The sequence below is a fragment of the Diadema setosum genome, chromosome 13 (genome assembly GCF_964275005.1).
Source record: "Diadema setosum chromosome 13, eeDiaSeto1, whole genome shotgun sequence".
Classification (NCBI taxonomy): Eukaryota; Metazoa; Echinodermata; class Echinoidea; order Diadematoida; family Diadematidae; genus Diadema; species Diadema setosum.
This window is the reverse complement of record NC_092697.1, coordinates 18,919,492-18,941,165: the sequence shown is the minus strand read 5'-3', so window position 1 is coordinate 18,941,165 and position 21,674 is coordinate 18,919,492. Positions and strand designations below refer to the sequence as shown.

The window sequence follows — 21,674 nt, the reverse complement described above, 5'->3', positions numbered from 1 at the left end:
ATTTTGTGAGAGAATTAGAAACCACTTAATATATGAACCTTTAAAGAGCATACAATTCTAAGAGGAATTTAAATTTTATTTGATGAAAATTGGTTTTGAAATGGCTGAGATATCCAAAAAGAAAGTGAAACAAAGTGGTCCTAATAAAAGGCAGAAACCACCTTTCATTAGGAACTCTGTTTTTTGGGATATCTCAGCTTTTTTCAAAACTGATTTTCATCATATAAATATCAAGTTCCTCTAACATTTCATAACATGGTTTCTAATTACACGTGGATCTCACAAAAAGTTAAGAGCTGAATCCCCATCTCGACCAAAACTGAACCATCCCTTTAATGCATAATTATGTAAGTCACAGTGCTGCATCAAAATATATGTACATTGTAGTATGATGTACAATACATGTAGTTGATTAAGTCTCTGCCTTCCCCTATTGCTACCGAATGTAGTACACATACATGTACAATATAAAGTGAATTTTTTTTTTATTTTTTTTATTTTTATTTTATTTTTTTTTTTTGGGGGGGGGGGCAATTTCTGTTGTATGGTCCTGCACATGGATTACTAAATTGAGTTGTGGTTATTGTTCATGTTTGCTAATTGTAGCTCGTCGACTGGACGATGATAGAAACTAGCACATTATGTTGTATTTGTATGGTTTAAAATGATGACAGATGTACTTGTAGCATTGGCATTCACCTGTGTTTTAAAAAGCTGTATAATAATTACTTTCATCACATGTGATTGACCTGTATGAATGTTCGTAAATTTCTTCTCGTGGAAAAAAAAAAGATGAATAAACATGAATAGTTAAAAATGAAACATTGTGCTTCATGTGTTGTCCATGAAAATCTATTGGTATCTGTATCTTTGTGCTACAATGTGTGTCTCAATTGCAGTAAGTTATGGGAATGATTACTGGTATACAGGTATTGCAGTTCCATACGCGTAACATATGCAATGCAAACTCACAGCACACCCTTGTGTTAAAAAAAAAAAAAAAAAAAAAAAAAATCAATTCAAGTCTATCTGACAAAATAAACCTTAGGATGTTTTTACATATTTAACATAGAATATTTGGCATTGTGGACAATTCTGCAAGCTCAACTATGTACAGTCAACCTTGCCTATAAAGTCGAATCTATTTTGACAAGAAATAGCTTGGACTAAGAAAAAAATTAGACATGAGGAATTAAAATCAATAGAATATAAAAAGAAGAGGACCTGAAAGATCTTCGACTAAGCGATTATTCAACTTATGTGAGGTTGACTTAATGCTAAGGTTGTCTGTATTTTATCAACAATTAAACAACTACGAAAAAGAGAACATATAAAAGTTATTGGAGGTATAATCAAGATAACTTCATTGAGATTGATCCATGACAAAAAAAAAAAAAATAACAATTTTAATACTAGGTTTCCACTTGTACAGTAAACCATGTACATATATATTAATGCATCATTTCTGTTTTTCCCCTTCACATGAACATCCACACACTACCAGGATAAAAATTATTGTTAAGCCTTCTCCAGTATGGCAACTCAAGAACTACCACTCATCATGACAGAAATATCATCATTCTATCCTCCATGCAGACACACTAACTAACACCACAAATGCTTGGATTTACTTAGCTTACCACTTCTGTTTTCAGTACAGTAGAATGAATAATATGCACTTGCCAATATATCTGTGCACAAGATACACATTTTTATTGAAACATCCTTCCCAAAGCTGAGAACAAGCTGTATACAAATGATGCACAGGACAGTGTGGATCAGTGAGAATTGAATGCCCAAGTTTAACTTTGGAACTGTTTAAAACTGTTTTGGACAGTTTTCTTAAGTTCAACGAGAGTATCCAGTTCTCATTGATCTACACGAAACAGGCCTTTGCATAATTTGTTTTATAAAATGGGCCCATAAATACATGGACATGAAATAAAAGTTTTTGCCTCATCATCTGTACAAGGCTTGAGCCATGTGTTTGGATTTTACTGGACGCATGGCTTAGTGTGGATCAGTAAAAATTGATGCATGAGAATTGACCAATCAGATTGCAGAGATTCTAAATCCCATTTTATAACAGGGTATAATGAGTGGCAGACCCAAACACTGCCTCATACTAATAACTTGAAGCCGAGTCATGATCTTCATGTGGCCCAAGACATTGTGCATGAAACGAAATAATGTATTCACTTTGGGAAAGCTTTTAAACATGTGAAGTCAAGCCATTCATAGTATACCACCTCTTCCAAACCACGCCTAGACTTGTCTTTGGAGCCATTACATGTGTTTCCATATACATTTATGTTGTAATTGGTGGAAATTTTGGATAGACATTTTATTGTAAGTTGCAGAATTAAGCAGCTCATTGCAGGTAATAGGACAAGGTGGGGGCATAGAGTAACACATTCTAAGCTGGCTTTATACATGAGAATGACTACATCACAGGCACCATGCACAAATATGATTTTCTCTTCAGTGAGAATTATGGTTAAAATTCACTCTATGTATGCATACATATATGTACACACACTAATGCATATACAGGGATGATCTTGCAGAAGTGATGAACTTGTCATATACTTACATGTGATGTCATTTAGCTACCATCCCAGACAGTCTACAGGTGGTAAAATATCTTAGATTGATGTATGAGGGATTTTTAAGAGCTGAGTGGCTTGTTGAGCACTAGGGAAGATAATTTAGAAATTACGCTGAGCTTTGGTCCATATTAAGTTCTCATTGACACTCACAGGATTTCCTGTGCACACATCGTCCACTACAGACTTCAAAAAAAAAAAAAAAGTGACTTGTCTTGCTCAAACATTAGCCTATATGAGTGATTCCTGGATGAGGAAAAAAAATTACAAGGTGTATGTCTTATGTCCTATGTGACATGCCCTATCAGGGTAGTAACAGGTCTCAAGTACTTTATACAGGAGAGACTCTCTGATGTCCACAGTCCAGAGGGTAGAGTTGTCTCACTGGTGGGTATGCGACTGTGCCTTCATCCTCATAAGAGGACGAGCTAAGACCACACAACGCTGAATGCCGACTTCACATCCCCCTTCACGCAGTCCTATGATTGTTGACACTGTCCCTTTGAGAATGCAATCGGTCCTTTTCCACAAGCAGCAGGCGAATACGGCTGCATGCTCTTGATTCATTTCCTGAAGAAGGTCATCTTCTCAGCCCCTTGTGCATCTTCTGGTCTGATTGTGTGGAAGACTTCCTCCAGGGTGTCCATCTTGTAGGTCTCTGTCTCACGCCTCTCCTCTCTACCCATCCTGGCCTCCACCCTGTTCTGGTACTTCAGTGATGCTTGCTTCTTCAACAGACTCCGATGCTGTCATTTGTAGACAAATCGCAAAGAGGGACGTGAATGGTGCATCCTTAGAATTGATAGGCATATTACCAAATATGCATAGCTGCATATGCCAAAAAGTAGTAAATAGTCTGAAAGGAAAATTCTATATGATTTTCAGATTTTTGCAATTGAACATCTTTAAATTGTTATACAGTGCACTCCCGTTCTAACCAACATGGTTGTGACGAAGTTCCAGTTACAACGAAGTAAAAATTTAGGCCGCAACATTATCCATTCTATGTATTTTCATTGTTTATTTGTTTGGTTGTAACAAAATTTTGATATAACGAAAAAAGAACTGCCAGTCCCAAAGACTTCGTTATAACGAGAGTTCACTTTACTTGGAACAGAGTTACAAATTTTATAGTGATCAGGATAAGCAATAAGTATGTTGTCAAAATTCATAACAAATCACAGCGATCAATGATGACGACATAGCTTCTCATAAGAATGCATGATTGGGTGCTCACTGAAACAGAACAAGAGGAGAAAGCATGCATAAATTCTACAAAGGTGAACTTGTTACGCAGGTGGTATTGTGATGGAACTACATTGCTACTATACTGGAATATATGAGCCTCCCAAGTCATCCTTGTTCAAAGTCATCTGTTCAAAAACCACAGTAAATCTCACAAATCTATATAATGGCACTATCGATCTATGTACTGCATGATGTGAAATTATGAAAATTGTCTGGGATTCCCCTTTAATTTGCAAAACCCTGTGAGGGAGAATCTTTGACACAAATGATTTAATGCCGCAGTAAAGCACCCATTATTTATTTTGAAGATAACATGACAATAAATTTTTGTTTGACAATCTAATTGTGCATAATGCTATCCTGCCATACACTGAAACAAATTTAGTGAAGATTTGTGTGACTAGCAATGGGAGGCTTGTAATACAATGGCACAATCACGTTCTCTAATTTGTACATGATATGACTGGATGACTGAACCTATACTGCTGTTTTGCAACCAATACAGCTTTACAGCTTTACAGTTTTACCTAATGCTTCATTCCAATAAAATTTCAAGGCTCCCTTTGCCTGATGTGCTCTATTTCCTTAAGTTATACTGAACATGGACTGGTAGATCACTGTAAAATTCTTTATCATACCTGATTGGGTGAGACGTAGTGAGGATTTTCATAGAGTGTAGGACCTACAAAGCTGCCACCAAAGACCTTGATGAGATTGAGAACAAGACGAGGACCAATCTCAGCCAGAGAGCCATCTTCTTCCACTATCTGTAAAACCACAAGCAACAGTAGCAAATAAGCCACATTATCTTCAGAAAAAAGTATTGAGATTATTGGTACAGTTGACTCCTGCTATAATGAAGTCCTCAGGATCAGCAGTTTTCTTTCATTATATCAAAATGTCATTATAACTGAACAAATAAACAATCCAAAAAAAAAAAAAAAAAATAGAGAGGATAATGTTGGGGCCTGAACTTTTACTTTGTTGTAAGTAGAATTTTGTTATAACCGTGTTCATTATAAGGCGAGTGCGCTGTATATGCAATTCTTCAGATACATTGTGCTATACAGGGCTGCACAATAACCCATTTTTTTTTTACTGGTCCAACCTGTCCCTGTCGAACCATTAGATACCCAATTTTTCCTTTCTTTACTGGTCTAAACCTAAAATTTATTGGTCTTGGTTCTTTTTTTTTTGGATTGGCCCCAACAATGCATTTTTTTATTTTTTATTTTTTATTTATTTTTTTTTTTTTACCGGTCATGTCAACCAGTAAATTTGGCAATTCCTAAAAAGTTACTGGCTGGACAGTTATTTTTCCTAGTCAGGGACCGTTGGACCTGCACCAGTTTTAAAAAGCATTGCCTTACAAAACTCAAATCTTTTGATCTATTCAGCTATGTGTGTATCAATGTTGGTATGCAGTCATGCATGACAAAAGCAATGACACAAGTACCATTCCCAATTACCTTAGAAATCTTCTGATGAAAGATGATAGATGAATCCATTGTGGAATCAAGACTTCTGAGGGAAAAACCTAAACAGATTTATTGTGATTGAATGTGCTTTTTTTTGGCTGTCTTCATCATCACATATCAAAGCTTTTGATGTGATGCAACATGAATGCTTTATCATATCTGCTATGATTCAACCAGAACTCTTACTAACTTAGAGTGGCATGATGAAAAAAGGAATACTTCAGCATGAGCTGTCCCATACTTACCTGGTAATTTCTAAACCATATTCTGTTGTCTAGAATGGTGAAGGTGTACACATTGTCAGTGAAGGGTTGGCTCTTTGGGTGTAGGTGAGGTGTGCTGAAAATCTGCAACAAGAGAAACACGAAGCCCCCATTTATTGTCATCTAATCTACATGAAGCTGTCACCTCCATCAAGATTGTCTCTTTGTATACAAATATCTACTGCAGATTGAACTAGAAATATCATTGATGATGATTAATGAACCACCAGCATCATCATATCACATTGTACACTATATGAAGAACAACTAGCATTGCTGATATGACAATGCCTTGCACTACACACATGAAAAGTATGTCTTCCACCACCCACTCGGTGTGTATTACGTTCAATCTCAACTGCTAAAAATAGAAACAAAAGAGAAAAAAAGTTGGAGTAAATTGATCAATAAGATTTAAAGGGAAGGTAAACCCAAAGAGCAATGTGGATTGAGTGAAAGCAGCAACATTAGTAGAACACATCAGTGAAAGTTTGAGAAAAATCGGACAATCGATGCAAAAGTTATGAATTTTTAAAGTTTTGGTGTTGGAACCGCTGGATGAGGAGACTACTAGAGGATATGACGTATGAGTGGACAACAATACAAAGAAAATATAAAGGATATTCAACAAAAATTCACTTTTCTAGAATTATGAAAGAGCAGTGGACCAACCGCTTTCAGAAAGCAGGGGGAATAATTGCTACCCTTAACATATGTCAATATCAAGTTGATGGAATTTGTAATTTTCATGAAAAATGGATTTTTGTAGTATTTTCTTTATATTTTCTTGATATTGTAGTCCACTCATACGTCATAACCTCTAGTAGTCTCCTCATCCAGCGGTTCCAATACCAAAACTTTAAAAATTCATAACTTTTGCATCGATTTTCCGATTTTCTTCAAACTTTCACTGATGTGTTCTACTAATGTTGCTGCTTTCACTCAATCCACATTGCTCTTGGGGTTTATCTTCCCTTTAAAGCAACAAATCATGGTTGACATGGCAAACATCATGTCTAACTTTGATGGAAAATATATTTTGCCAAATCTATACCGCAATGTCATTTTATAAAACCAAGTTCAATCTTGTAAGTAACTGAAAATAAGCTGCCGAAGTAGTTTGTTCTACAAGATTTTTGTAACAAAACATAGAGCAACCAACTAGCCCTACACTGACTCTTACATAAAACTGTACACCCCTTCATTTTTTTGCATGGTGGGAATGCAATATCTAGATGAACAGAACAGATAACAAGGCAAGTGCCATAATGTTTCTCGCCCATTTGCGTACAAGAAATTGTACGCGAATGGGATATAACAGATTAAAAAAGAGAGATGTAAGAGATAACGAGAAATGTCGCTATGGCAACTGATGCCTCTGCCATAATGCATGATTCTCCCAATAGGTGTATAGTATAATGTCTTCACAATGTGTGATGACATTTTCACATAACTGGCAAAATATTGAAATGACAGGTTTGTCAGAAATATCTTTAATGTTCACTTTCCTTGAACTAGGTTTGCTATAATTGTCTATTAAAGAGTTCAGGTACATGTATTTGGGGAATTGAGGATTTTTACTTAACTTCTGACTGACCCTTTTATAAGTTTATGCATTGAGTAATTTTAGAGGTATGAAGAAAGAGGGTAATAACAGTGCAAAATAGATTTTTTTTTTTTGCATTTAAACCTTGCCTTGACCCTTAACCTTTGACCTTTGACCTTCTGGCAGGAAATTTCCAAGAGAATCTCCATTAGGTAATACATGTACATATTGTATATTGAATTTTAAAAATAACAATGCAAGCATTGCATATAGGTATATACTAGTATATGAGGGAAATAGTAAAATATTGAGTTGACCTTGACCTTTGAACCCCCTGACTATTGACCCATGACCCCTAAATTCCCTAGATAATCCCTGCCAGTCAGTACGTGCGTATGTACCAAGTTCCATGAAGATACATTAAACCATTTGCGAGAAAAATGAAATTGTAACATTTTCACCTAACCTTTGACCTTTTGACCTTTGACCTTATGACATGGAAACTCTCTCTGGAGAATCTTAATGCAGTAGTACATGTCTACACTAAGTTTCAAGAAAATACCTTTGGGCATGGCATGGATATGGGGGAAATAGCAACATTTTTAGCATTTGACCTTGACCTTTTGACCTTTGACCGCTTGCAAATGTCACTAAATCTACTCAACAAATTGCCTCATCATACATCATCCTTGGACCAAGTTTGGGGAAAGCTGCCCCATCCAGTTTTGAGTTAAACACATAAACAGATAAATTTTAGGATTTGACCTTGATCTTTGACCTTTGACCTCTGTCCGATTTCACTCAAAAATAAATGAAGTAATTGTCTTACCATACATCATCCTCGGACAAAGTTTGGTGAAATTTGCTTGATCAAGTCTCGAGTTATCGCGTAAAAAGATACAATATCATGATTTCACCTTGACCTTTGGCCTTTGGCCGATTTCACCCAAAATCTATTCAAGTAATTGCCCCATCATACTTCATACTTGGACCAAGTTTGGTAAAATTCTATAATATTATTCAAGTTATCACGTAAACGAATGCTTACGGACGTACGTACGGACAGACGGACAACCCGAAAACATAATGTCTCCGGCACCACTTTGTGGTGGAGGCATAAAAAGAGATATAAAAGGGTAAAAATTTATGGCAAAAAAGAAACGTGCCATATAAACTTAACATTGGGCCCTTAAAGTTTGTTGACCCCTGCCTGTGACATTTGACCTTGTGGTGATCATCCACTCCCCAAGGGACATCTACCATCCAAGTTTCGTCACAAACAGATCTATGGATCAAAAGTTATGACCCATAATAGAAATGCGCCATAAAAACTTAACATTGGGCTCTAAAAGTTCGTTGACCCATGCTTGTGACCATTGACCTTGTTGTGACCATCTACTCCCCAAGGGACATCTACCATCCAAGTTTGGTCACAAATGGAGTTATGGATCAAAAGTTATAACCCATAATAGAAACGCACCATAAAAACTTAACATTGGGCCCTAAAGTTAATTGACCCCTGCCTGTGAGCTTTGACCTTGAGGTGACCTTCATATATGGTAAAATGTGAAACTTTGTATGACCCCTCTTCCCTCGAAGTTTGATTGCAATTGAAGCCCAGAGTAAAGAGTTATTGAAGTTTTTGTAGCGTTACGGACAGACGACGGACGGACGGACGACGGACGGACAGACGCCGCAGGCGATCCTTTTGTCTCCCCTCACCTCCAGTGGGCTCGACAATAAAAGCAGTCACATCTGTTAAGATACATTGTAAGTTTATCCCTTTGGGTACAAAAATGAATACACATGTGTACATAAATACATACTGTAGGTAAATTGATCTAATTCAAAACATACATATTTCTTTCTAAATTTTCACAAAATTGAAGAAAAAGGCAATTCAAGGACTATGGTGTATTGATAACTAAGTAATTATCATAAATGTGATCTCTTTATGTTCTGTAAAACACTTGCTACTTCTATATTATTGTGAGTAAAGCATCACCAACCTGTGTGAAGAGCTCCTTCAAGAGTCTGTGATGAGCTGTCTCATCAAACTTTGGATCAAAGGAGAGAAGGGGTCGTGACCCCTTCAGACAGTTTCCTGTCAGCTTCAGTTCTGCCATGGTGTGAACTATATGCAAGGGGGTGAGAAGAGAGAAAAGTGTAGGACATTGGAAAGCTCTTTGGATGAGGAAAGAGCATCATTCACACATCACTTCATCTTTCATACCCTGTGCAGGAAGCTGAACGGCTGAAGTTGTAGTCAACGCTGGCCAAAGCATTGACATTGCCTGGTTTTCAATATCATATGGTTCTGCTGATGGCAAGCATAAGTGACTTTTTCTTTCTTCTTAAAATCAGAAAGGCCTGATGGCTGGACAAATGAACAAATGCCCAACCAGAGAATCCCAATGCCTCAAGCACATAAGCAGTGGTGGCATAGAACAGTAAAAACAGTGAGTACTTTACCCTGTTGAATTCGCTGTAACACCCATTTTCCATAGACACCTGCCCAAGTATACTCTGGACTCGTCCTCAACGGGTTGAATTCTCAGAAAGGGGGAAAACACTTAAGGAAATCTACTGCCAATGAAATTCACAAATGCCTTTGAAAATCTTACATGGACTTTGAACAGAGAGCAAGGGAAAATCTACATACACGTATAGGGGAGAATGAAATTTATGAAAGTATACATATAACAATTCTATGAAATTTGCAGGTGAAGGTCAACAGAAGACAGTAGCACATTAAGTGATAATTAATATGATCAGAGTTTCCTTGGCAAGAATCAAAGAAGTATAGACAAAATTAATGAAACTTACTGTTTTCTACCAGAAACTTTGCTGATGGTCCATGTGGTATATTTGCAAACCTGTTTGAAAGAAACATGAAGGATCACTTCATTGTAACATAATACACAGAAGATGAGAGATGGCAAGCACCAATACACTAGTGTTTACAACATTTACTCTGACATTTCTTTCCTGAATGGAAAAAAAAAAACATCCCCGGCAAATAGTCTTGCATCATCTTTCATAACTGAAATAAATGCTATTCAATGGGATGAATCAAGCCTTTCTCTTTTTTGCTACCTTACAGAAACTATTTCTCTCATGAGATTAGTATTAAATCTATGCCTGATCATGATAATATATCAACTCCTCTCATGTATAAAATCTTACAGTATTTGACCTATCCAAAGAAAAGAAAGCAATGAAGAATACAGCTGTATTTGTACATTAGCATAAAGCTGTTGGTCAACATCAGGCAAATCATACCACATTGTTTATAGGACCAACGATACATGAACTCTCACAGTGCTGTGCCGAGGTACACACCATCACTACATCCTCATAGTCAACGCTCATTCAAATTGTAAAGGCAAGGCTAAAACTCCCTTGTAGTCACAGGGTACAGCAAATGCAAGATACTCTGTTTATATCACTGATGAAGTTTTTGCTTGCCTGAAATAATAATAACTAATAATAGTAAGGCTTAAAGGTATCCTGCAGTAGGCCCCATCTCACTATCAAAAATGATGAACAATATAACTTACCAGAGATACAGGTCCATCTTCTTCCTTGCTTCAAAGAAGATGCACTTATTGCAGTTCCTCATCTCACAGATCTATTGCAGTAGAGACATTAAAAAGCCTTTTGAAAGAATACGAGAGCATACCACAGGCAGGGGGCTCATAGCCGTCATCTAAAAGATGTTTAATTTGTCTATGTGTCTGAGTTTAGAGGACTATTGCTGCTGAAGTGTTGAACCTAAAGTTGAGCAGAACTATGCTACTCACAGTAAAGAGAGAGAGAGAACAGAGAAAGGACAAAGAAAACATTTTTTTTTTAATATAATGACTGCACAACTGTAGCATTTACACATACAGAAAAAAAAAACTACACCTCAAACATTGTGGAAAAGACTTAAGGACTAATACTGAATTCTGCACAAGTTGTGTCTGAATCAAAAGAGCTACAGAAGAAAACTCAAACCCTTGTTTCACCCTTTATAACAGGAGACATCTTTGAGACTCTAATAGACAATTACACATTGTACTTGTGCTGCAAAAGTTGGTGCCAATCATATCATGATCAGTCTTCTGTTGTTATCAGAGCTATGTCAAGATGACAGTTAGCATTGTCTCATTCATTTTCATGATATCAGTTTATAAAGGGCTACTCATGAGATTACAGAGAAAGAAAGAGAAGCTATAGCAACTTCACTTACCTCATTTATAAGAAAGAAATTGTCTTTCCTATCCATCTTGGAATCTGTAAAAAACAAAAGAATCAATCAGGGTTCGAAATTGGCGATGGTCCGCTGGCCATTGGCCACCCAAAATCACGTCGGACTAGCTAAAAATCATAAAATTCTGAAGTTACTAGTCCGTCTGGCTACCCAAAATATTGCTTCAGTGTTAAGATTGATTCTAAGTAGTCCGCCTGGCTAGTTAAAAAAAAAAGTTAAGTGCGACCCCTGTTCAATTGTATCTGTACATGAAATGAGAAGGGTAGCAAAGTGATTCCTAAATGCTATGATATGTGAGCACTCTTTACACATAAAACTTAATATATTAAAAAGTCAATCATATCTTATGATATGGGCAAATTGATTCTAGGTCATCTAGTACACATGACCAATTTGAGGCACATACTGCCAATATGCAAAGCACCATTATACAGCCCTGTCAAAAATGTGCTCCAAGTTAGCACAGTAGCATAATGTGGTTGCCTAGCCTATAGATGTCTTTGCCCACATATGATGTAATGTAATCAAAGCACTCATTTCATTTATTACTACTCTTTACCCCAGATTGATTTTGGCCTAAAGAAGAGTCAGTACAGTCATGGGTTACCACTGATTGCTGCAATATGCTTGTAACACGATGACAAAGAAATCTTTGAAAATACCCCTGGATGAAAGATGTGACTTGGGTTGGTTGGTTGGCAAGCTTTATCACATGCGCAGAGCTCCTTTCCCAACTCACACCAGTCAAAGGGCTAATTAATGCTGTACTAGCATGTTTCAGCTGCTTTCACAACCAGTGATATATTAAGATCACACTTGTGTACACAAGTTACAAATGGAATCATAGAAATCAAAACAAGCACTGGCAGACAAAACAAATGTTTAAGAAAATGCTATTTGTATTAATATGGTAGCTTACATATTTTGTACATTGCAATCATGACACATGCATAAATACATTTACACCAGACCCAAAGTTCTGCATCAGCATGGTGCTACAGGAGACTGTAGGTAGTATTCAACTGTTCAGTTGTTAGGGTTTGGTGGTAGAGGTGATACAACTGTTCAGTTGTTAAGGTTTGGTGGTAGAGGTGGAAATTAGAAGTTGGAGGTAGTAGGAGTGGAAATAAAGGTTACTTACAAGTAACATAAAATGAGTACAAATGTGGTCCACTTACCTGCTCTTGAATGTGGCATTAGTGTTCGGAGGTCATTCATCAGATGTCGCCCCCTGTATGACACCCCCCTTGAAGCAAATACCAATACCCTCTCCTTGTTGGTCCATTTTGCCTGAAAGAAACAACATCATTCATGAGTTTATTGCCAAGGCCAGAGAGAACAAAACAAATGTGAGGCATAATTGGGTATTTGTTCCAAGTTCATCATATCACTAAATTTACTAAACAATGACTGCAATTTATTCTGTACTGTCCCTCTGCCCAACAGCCCCAAGGCATATTAGAAACCATATAACTGCAATACTGTATGTCCCGAGGTAGCAGGTTAAATCAAAGCTGGTTCTTTCTTTTTGACCTGACCTGTAAGAACATGCAATCTTAAATGTTAGTGAGCATCAAATAAAAAACACCTCATTGCCTAAAATCTCTCTGCATATAGACTATAGGTTCTACATCATAGTCAATACAGTAGTCTACATGGTCTATTGACTTGTAAAGTTGTAGTTGTAATGTCTCAATTGTTTCTGCTGATCAGATCCTCAGATGTGTCTCAAATGGCAATGCTATAGGCCCTAGATCTACTGTTTACTATCCACTAGATTACCCTACTAGTATTCTCGTAACTATACACAGCCCAGTTGCTGTATTGAGCTTCGCATGGCGTCTGGTCAGGCTAGTAAACTAGTAACCGCAGCAGCGACCCCAACATGTACCGAGTAGGGGTCGCATGGAAGCCCTTAACCCGTGATATGGCTTAGCATTTTGGTGACCAGAGACCAAAATACAGGGTTTTACACCGAAAATCATAGTCGTACTGTTAGATAAGATACACTTACAATCAGAGCCGCCGAAATCAATTTACAATACGATCTGTTTTAAGAGCCCGGCCCAGTGAAAGATTTTATCCGAGGTTTTAGTCCTTCCGCACTTCGTATCGCAGTACAACTTACACAGCGCATGCGCCAACAGCCTTGCTCTCGATCGGGTATGGATAAAACATAGCACATATTATAATACACAATGTATGCGTATAGACATGGAAAAAAAAAACAGGATGGCTTGCTGAGAACTGAAATGAATATATTCATTTGCGCATGCGCAGATCATTTTATTTACGTGATATGTTCAAAATGGCGATTCGCATGATGGTCTCAAAGATGATGACGATTAATCTTGTTTTTGGAAGTAAATGGTGAGTGATACATAGTTGCCTAACGACAACGTTACATTTAGGGTAAGGGCACCAGTATTCGGTCAGGCACCGGTATTCGTTCACTTATCACTAGTCACCAGCCAGTAAGTTCAACTGTCACAACACACGCAAATCACACTAATTCACATACTTGCACACTCATTCACAACAGGAAACTCCCTTAACCCCCTCCAAAAATCCATCCAAAATCCCAAATTTTACCGTCAAAAGTGCAGAATCGGCGCTACTTTCCAAAAGCGCGCGCGGATAAGGCCCAGTTTTAAGAGTACAGGTCGCCGAAAAAGCGCTAAAAATCGAGAAATATGCCGTTCTCTCGCGGGATTTTTCGCTTATCGCAAGCTTGGAGTGTAATGGTATCCTCAAAAACGCAAAAGAAAAACAAAATGTCCGTACGTGCCGATACAGTGTCCCAATGTACAAGGGTTGAATGCAAGTGCCGAGGCCCCAGTATTCGGTCACCAACGGTCGCCGCAACATCCCCGATGCAATTTTGCGCCAACAAGGTAGCGCGCGTGCGCGTTTTTCAGCTGCCTTGAACACGCATTGACTTTGAACGCACACATCGCGTGACCGAATACTGGAGACGATGACCGTATACTGGGGAATTTTCAAGGTGAAATATTTCGCGATTTTGTGCAATTCTGTGAGATATTTAACGAAATGAAAGTTGAGATTAAAGAAATTTGATATATTTCACATACATTGCTGTAGATATGATGTATGTATTATTTTAGTTTGAAAAATATTGCAAAAAAGCTTAAGTGACCGAATACTGGGGATGTTACCCTAGACAGTAAATTTACAATATTCAACGATTGCAACATGTGGCTTTTCGCTGCGATTCCAAGTGTCGTTTTGAACAATGGGTTGATTACTGCGATTACTGAATTGCAAGCATCGCAGTGCACTCAATTACTTCACTATTCCCCCGAAAATTGCACACAAGTCTTCGGGGCGCTGTTACTGGCTACAGCTACAGCGCCCCGCGGCCCCGCGCGCCGGGGTTAGTAAACTAACTGTTAGCATTAGCAAGAGTAGCAGGCTATATGCTATGCCACGCTATGGCCAACCCCCTCAACAACATCATTATCAGCCTATGGGACTAGCTAAAAATCAAATAACGTCCGTCTATCTGCCTACACTACAAAGGAAAAATATCAGCAAAGCGTTTTACCGGAACTTTCTTATTCGAGATGTCACCCTCACAGGGTTCATTTCCTTCAGAATCCGCTTCCTTTTTCCTCTTGTTCTCCAAAATTTGTTGCAAGTATTTCCTTTTCCCCATTTTCTTTTCTGTTCGGTGCTCCTCCGGGGCCGACGACTCAAACTTGCAAGTAGGATTTACTCCCCACTGCTGATATGTACTACACGTGGTGTATACGGCCGCGCGCTGTTACGTGCATGCATCAGCATGCACGTGCACGCTCTAGAGCCAACCTCGTACCAAAGAGATTTTCGGGAGGAGAAAAATCTCTTTGCCTCGTACCTACACAGCCACCGATCGGTCCTACTAATTGACGCAAACTAATGCAATACTGTAACTGATGCAAACTGACGCAAACTAACGCAAACTCAATGCAAACTCTATGCAAACTCAATGCAAACTACCAATTAATGCAAACTAACGCAAATTACTAATTAATGCAAACTAATGCAAACCGCTAGCGGTGAAAATTAGGGTTATAATTACAGCACCTGGGGCCCGTTGCATAAAAGTTACAATTATGGTAACTTTGCCATCCAATGGTAACTACCATGGCAACAATACTCTACAGCCAATCAAAATTAAGAATTCCATGGAAGTTACCATTGGATGGCAAAGTTACCGTAATTGTAACTTTTATGCAACGGGCCCCTGTGGCCCGTTGCATAAAAGTTACTATTATGGTAACTTTGCCATACAATGGTAACTTCCATGAAATTCTTGATTTTGATTGGCTGTTGAGTATTGTTGCCATGGTAGTTACCATTGGATAGCAAAGTTGCCATAATGGTAACTTTTATGCAACGGCCCCCTGGACCACGCTCTTCCCAGGCCACTCTAGCCCTCTCGAAACAGATATTGATCAAGTAAATCCATCCTGGCTATATGCATCGAAAAATGTATTATGTTACATCACGTTTACTTCAGTATAAGTATATCAAGCATCTCACCTCAACAGTAAACAATAACTCGAAAAAAAAATTGTATTGAAAAATCATCAAATTCATATCTTTTGACCAAACAGATAGATGTCGTTTAGATTTTAGTTTGCTTTCAAAATTCAGAAAATGTAGAACAGAATGAAGCGTAGAAATACGGACTAGCTGTAATGATCGATCATGGATGGTCGGTCCTACAGTTGACGCAAACTAATGCAAACTGACGCAAACTAATGCAAACTCAATGCAAACTAATAATCAATGCAAACCAACGCAAATTACTAATAATGCAAACTAATACAAACCGCTAGCGGTGAAAATTAGGGTTAATTACAGCACCTGGACCTGGCTCTTCCCAGGCCACTCTAGCCCTAGCTCTCTCGAAATAGATATTGATCAAGTAAATCCATCCTATCGAAGAATGACTAACGTCGATCACGTTTACTTCGGTACCGGTATATCAAGCACTAGTATCACCTCAACAGCGGTCAACAATAACTAAAAAAAAAAAAAAAAAATGTATTGAAAAATCATCAAATTCATATTTTTTTACCAAACAGATGTTGTTTAGATTTTAATTTGATTTCAAAATTCAGAAAATGTAGAACAGAATGAAGCGTAGAAATACGGACTGTAATGATCGATCATTGATGGCCGAACTACTAATTAATGCAAACTCAACGCAAACTCCAAGCATGCAGGAAGGTCTCACCCATAGCTCCCCTGCTCCAAGACACAACGCTATCCTAGGGTCTATCCTATGTGAAAACCAAGTAATATCGATTACAAATATCGGAAAATGACACCCGAAATACTAATTAATGCAAACTCAACGCAAACTGCAAGACACAGCGCTATCCTATGAGAAAACCACATAAATCGATTCTAAATTTCGGAAAATGACACCCCGAAATACTGGCGTAATAAATGCAAACTCCAAGACCCAACAATATCCTATGTGAAACTGACCTAAATCGATTACAAATATCGGAAAATGACACCCCGAAATCTTAATTAGTGCAAGCTCAAAGACACAATGTCACCCTGTGTAAAAACGACCTAATTCGATTACAAATATCAGAGAATAACACCCAAAAATATAAAATAAATGTAGATTATTGACAACCTAGGTCTCACAGAAAGTTGGAACAATCAATTAAAGCATCAAATCTCACTTTAGCAGAAGCAAAAGTTTAGTTAGCGGCAGATTAAATTACATTTATAAGGAAGAGTGGCGCGTAGATGTAGAAGAAATCTTAATTCTCAATGTTTGCACTATCGAATTTTGAACCAGCAGCTTCATTTTATGAAATACCTCAAGCACTTGAATGTTTCGCAAGGACATTTTCATGCAAAGTCCGTTGTGCTAATCACAAATCCCAACTGTTTCTGGAAGATATTTATAATCAATTCACTTCAATTCAATTCAATTCATTTTAATCGTTCAATAAAAATCAAACAAACAAAAACATTACAGGAAATTTAGTGCGGGATTTTAACATATATATAAATACGAAGCATAACATATATATATATATATATACATATATATAGTTGAGACAATGTAGATAACAGAAGATGTCGCATGAAACCGGCAGAGTAGTGAAGCTTTCGACCGTGGTCTTCCTCAGCTTTAATATCTGTTTGTGAAACGAAATATATGTTTTTGAGCATAACAAATCTGAAGTCATAAACACAATGTATTAAATATAAGTTGAGCATGAGTTAATAGTTACATGACATACTTGGCAATATTCTTTGGCACTTTGCAACACATTCAACAATGTATACTGTAGATGAGTGTATAGTAAGTATATGTAGCATACAAACATATCATACAATAAAAATTATCAGACATATATCATAAATAAATAGCAGGTAATTATATTATTCAGTTTATTTATGATATATGTTTGATAATTTTTATTGTATGATATGTTTGTATGCTACATATACTCACTATACACTACAGTTGGCCCCCCCCCCCCCCCCCCCGGCTCTCTCATCTACCAAAATAGCCCGGCCTAGTTAGGGTTAAACCAACTCGCCCTAAAATACAACACAAGCAAATTAACACATACGAAAACAATATCAGTGATTATATCATCATCTACATTTCTTTCTACATTCCACCATTGTATTGCACATAATCACTTTACAATACTGAGATATACAAGATAACAAATATATTGTAATTATACGTCAATTTACACAAAAAAAAATTATAAAGGGAGGATTAACGGTAGAGAAAAGAAAGAAAAATAAGAATGGAAAAGGAAGCGGAGGTATAGCAGCTCAAAAATAACAATCTATATCAAACATCATCAGCTATTACATCATAAATCTAAAAACTGTAAAATCCCAAGATGGTGATCCCAGGTGATGATGATAATGACCCGTCTGTGGCAATGACTGTAAAAATGACAATGATTATGATGGTGAAGCTGATAATGAAGGTGGCAATAATGTTGTGGTTGAGATGATAATGATGGTGATTAAAAACAAGCAAACATGGGATCTTCAGTGCAGTTTCACTGTTTTATAGTCAACGGCATAAATCCGTATTGAGGAGTGGGGGGGGGGGGGGAATGATCGGCGATAGTCACCATCACCACGATTACAAGCCCATTACCGGACCGGCGCAGCCCTGGGGGGGGGGGGGGGGGAGGGGAGAAGCTTGCCCCCCCCCTTACACACGCACACACACTTTACAGGGATCAAAATGTCCCACTCTTTTCCATGCAAAGTGGGAGGGAAGTGGCAGCAAAAATAGGAAGACTTCTTGTTCTTTCTTGTTTTTTTTTTGTTTGTTAGTTTGTTTTTGGGTGTCAGCCGACTTTCGGCGGAAAATCAGACTCTAAAAGTATGAAGACTTTTTTTGTTGTTGATTCTGTTGTCTTTTGATGTTCTTTCTTCTTGACTGACAGGCGATTTTGACACCCGCCCCCCTTTCAAAAACGTAGCGCAGTCTTGAATAATGGCCAAATAAATTCAATAAAATGCTAATATGGATATCCATTTCTTTGTATGTAATAACGTAGTAGATATTTTCCTGTAGCTATTATTGTATTCTTCAATTTTCTTGATTTAAGTCAATAAAGCAATTATCCCAGGGACATCGTTCCGTTTTGATAATGGGGTGGGGGTGGGGGAGGGACTTTTGAGTCTGAATATCTGTGCGAGGGAGCGGAGCGGCCTAGCGGGGGGAGGAAAATTTGGCATTTTCAGACCTGAAATTCAGCGATATGGTGCACACTTTTGGTGAAATTTGGATTTTTTTTTTCCTGTCAAAAAAACAAGTAAGAAAAAGAAAATATTCATAGCTAATTGAATGACTACTACATCGTATTTCAGCTCTTGCTCCGCCTGTGCGACATCACTGTGAAGGCCTACAAAATAGTGGGGCCTATCACCGGCGTAGCCAGGATTTGATCTTAGGGGGAGCGGTTAGATGAGAGGGAGCGATGCGAGCGAGGGGGGAGGGTGTGGGAGGGGGGTTTCTCCCTCCAACAGTGAGAACTTTTTGCATATTGATGTTGTAAATGGTGCAATTTGATGCATTTTTTTTTGCGTGTTTTATTGACTTGAAACAGTCCAACATGTTTAAGGTAGCAGTAAATTTCATGTAGATTATTATTGAACAATTTTACCTGTAATCATTTAGATAAACTTCTTGTATTAATTGATATTTGTGTAAATTCTTCGCTTACACTGAAAATCATGAGCGCGATCATGAATTCTGACATTGCATGTACAGTCCAAAAAAGGCCGTTGGTAGCTATATTTTTTCGCTTAGGAAATTAAGGGGGTGGGGCGCACCGGGCGCAACTGCTGGAAAATGGCTGGCAGCAACATCAGGAGAATGACATAACGATTATGCGAGCGAGCGAAGCGAGGAAGCGAGCTTTCACTAATTTTAACATTTTACGGGTTAAAAACTGCAGTTTGTTGCTTTAATTTTTCGCTTTGAAAATTAAGGGGGGGGGGGGGGGCACCGGGCACAACTGCTGGCAATTATTGGCAGCAACATCAGGGGGGCGTTTCATCAACGAGTTCGTCGGAGGTTTTCACCGACGAATTTGCTATCAGCCAATCAGACGCAAGGATTTACACTGACAACTGTTAAAAGCTAATGAAATCCTTGGTCTGATTGGCTGATAGCAAATTTGTCGGTGAAATCTCCGACGAACTCGTTGATGAAACGCCCCCCAGGAGAATGGCGTGACGATTAAATTATAGTATACCAGCCAAACATCAAAAAAGGCTCTAGAAAAGGATTCGACGGCATTTTTTGTTAATGCTCAGTTCTCATGCTGAAAGTCTTGCAAAAATACTGAGGAATAGCGTACGGCCTGATGTCAGGCGCGTTTTTGCCGAAAATGTCATTTTAGCACAAAATTCAGAAGCATATGTGAAAAATCACGATTTTTATTTTTTGCTTGCATTTAATTGACATTTGAAAGATCATGAGTTTCAATTGTCCCTTTTAATGAAATTGCAATTTTAAATGTGTTTCCTTAGCATTTTAAAAAAGTCATTTTGTACAGCCGTATATGGGGCTCTCAAATGTTTGGGTGTTGTTTTCTCGAAATAATATTCACAGATTAATTAACGTTCTGCAAAGTTTGTTTTTCCAAGCTACTGAGATTATCTTTCAAAAGTAATTTAACGTTTTATAAAACTAGACATGCTTCTTTAATTGAATGTGTCAATATTATTTCTAGTTTTCTTGAAGAAATTTTTACTTTTAATCAAAATTCTGAACATGCAGAAACTCAAAATGACTGACAAAAGTCATTTTGTACAGCCGTATATGGGGCTCTCAAATGTTTGGGTGTTGTTTTCTCGGAGTAATATTCACAGATTGATTAACGTTCTGCAAAGTTTGTTTTTCCAAGCTAATGAGATTATCTTTCAAAAGTAATTTAACGTTTTATAAAACTAGACATGCTTCTTTAATTGAATGTGTCAATATTATTTCTAGTTTTCTTGAAGAAATTTTTACTTTTAATCAAAATTCTGAACATGCAGAAACTCAGAAAATGCATTTTCGAGCATTTTCCAGCAGCCCCGCGCTGCTTGTGTGCGCGCGAATACGTGTGCGTACGTATACAGCACAGGTAAAATCTCTCGAGAGCTGTTTCGGTCGTTGAGTTGGAAACGTAGTGACTGAAATAAGGATGATTTCCATCATAATGTAAGTAAATTAGTAAATAAATATATAATTCTTTATTGCACTGCATAAGGGAACTTTGATATCTGTTTTGATCTAACAGTTTGATATCTAACTTTTGTTATGTTGTCATCCTTGACACAAAGAATCATATTCCTTGAGAGCTTGGCGTGATTCAGCAGTTATGAGACATTTATTTAGGAGCAATACTTGACGTAGCTCTGTGCCTATGAGTGTCTCTGAGCCTCTCCACTCAGTATTACAATTTGGTGTACATCCGAGTATATGTCAATTTAGTACATGACATAACATCCCCTCTCTCAACAAAGAAGATGAGGTCTTTAACCGAGTCAGAAAAACCGCTCAACTTTAGAAAACACATTCTATTCAACGAACGCCAAATTGGTATCTTGATCATATCACCGTGTAACATTTATACAGTATATGCCACTGAATGTGACACATAATGCAAGTTCAATATATTTATACGGAATAGCAACTTGCATGTTGTAAGCAATTTATCTGTGACCAGTTGTTCAAGCAAATATCCTCAGTAATGTAACAATTCCACA

At 37.6% G+C, this 21,674-nt stretch overlaps 1 protein-coding gene across 1 annotated transcript; it reads right to left on the bottom strand.

Moving 5' to 3' along the window:
- Positions 1-1,690: 1,690 nt before the first annotated feature.
- On the bottom strand, positions 1,691-15,120 carry LOC140236838 (ribosome biogenesis protein BRX1 homolog). Its single transcript, XM_072316774.1, has 9 exons — positions 14,962-15,120; positions 12,575-12,686; positions 11,376-11,419; positions 10,702-10,772; positions 9,968-10,017; positions 9,151-9,275; positions 5,578-5,679; positions 4,493-4,621; positions 1,691-3,352 (listed from the first exon to the last, which is right to left on the bottom strand). Exons 1-9 carry the CDS (start codon positions 15,070-15,072, stop codon positions 3,170-3,172), a joined length of 927 nt encoding a protein of 308 aa, XP_072172875.1. The 5' UTR covers positions 15,073-15,120; the 3' UTR covers positions 1,691-3,169.
- Between the last annotated feature and the right edge of the window lie 6,554 nt (positions 15,121-21,674).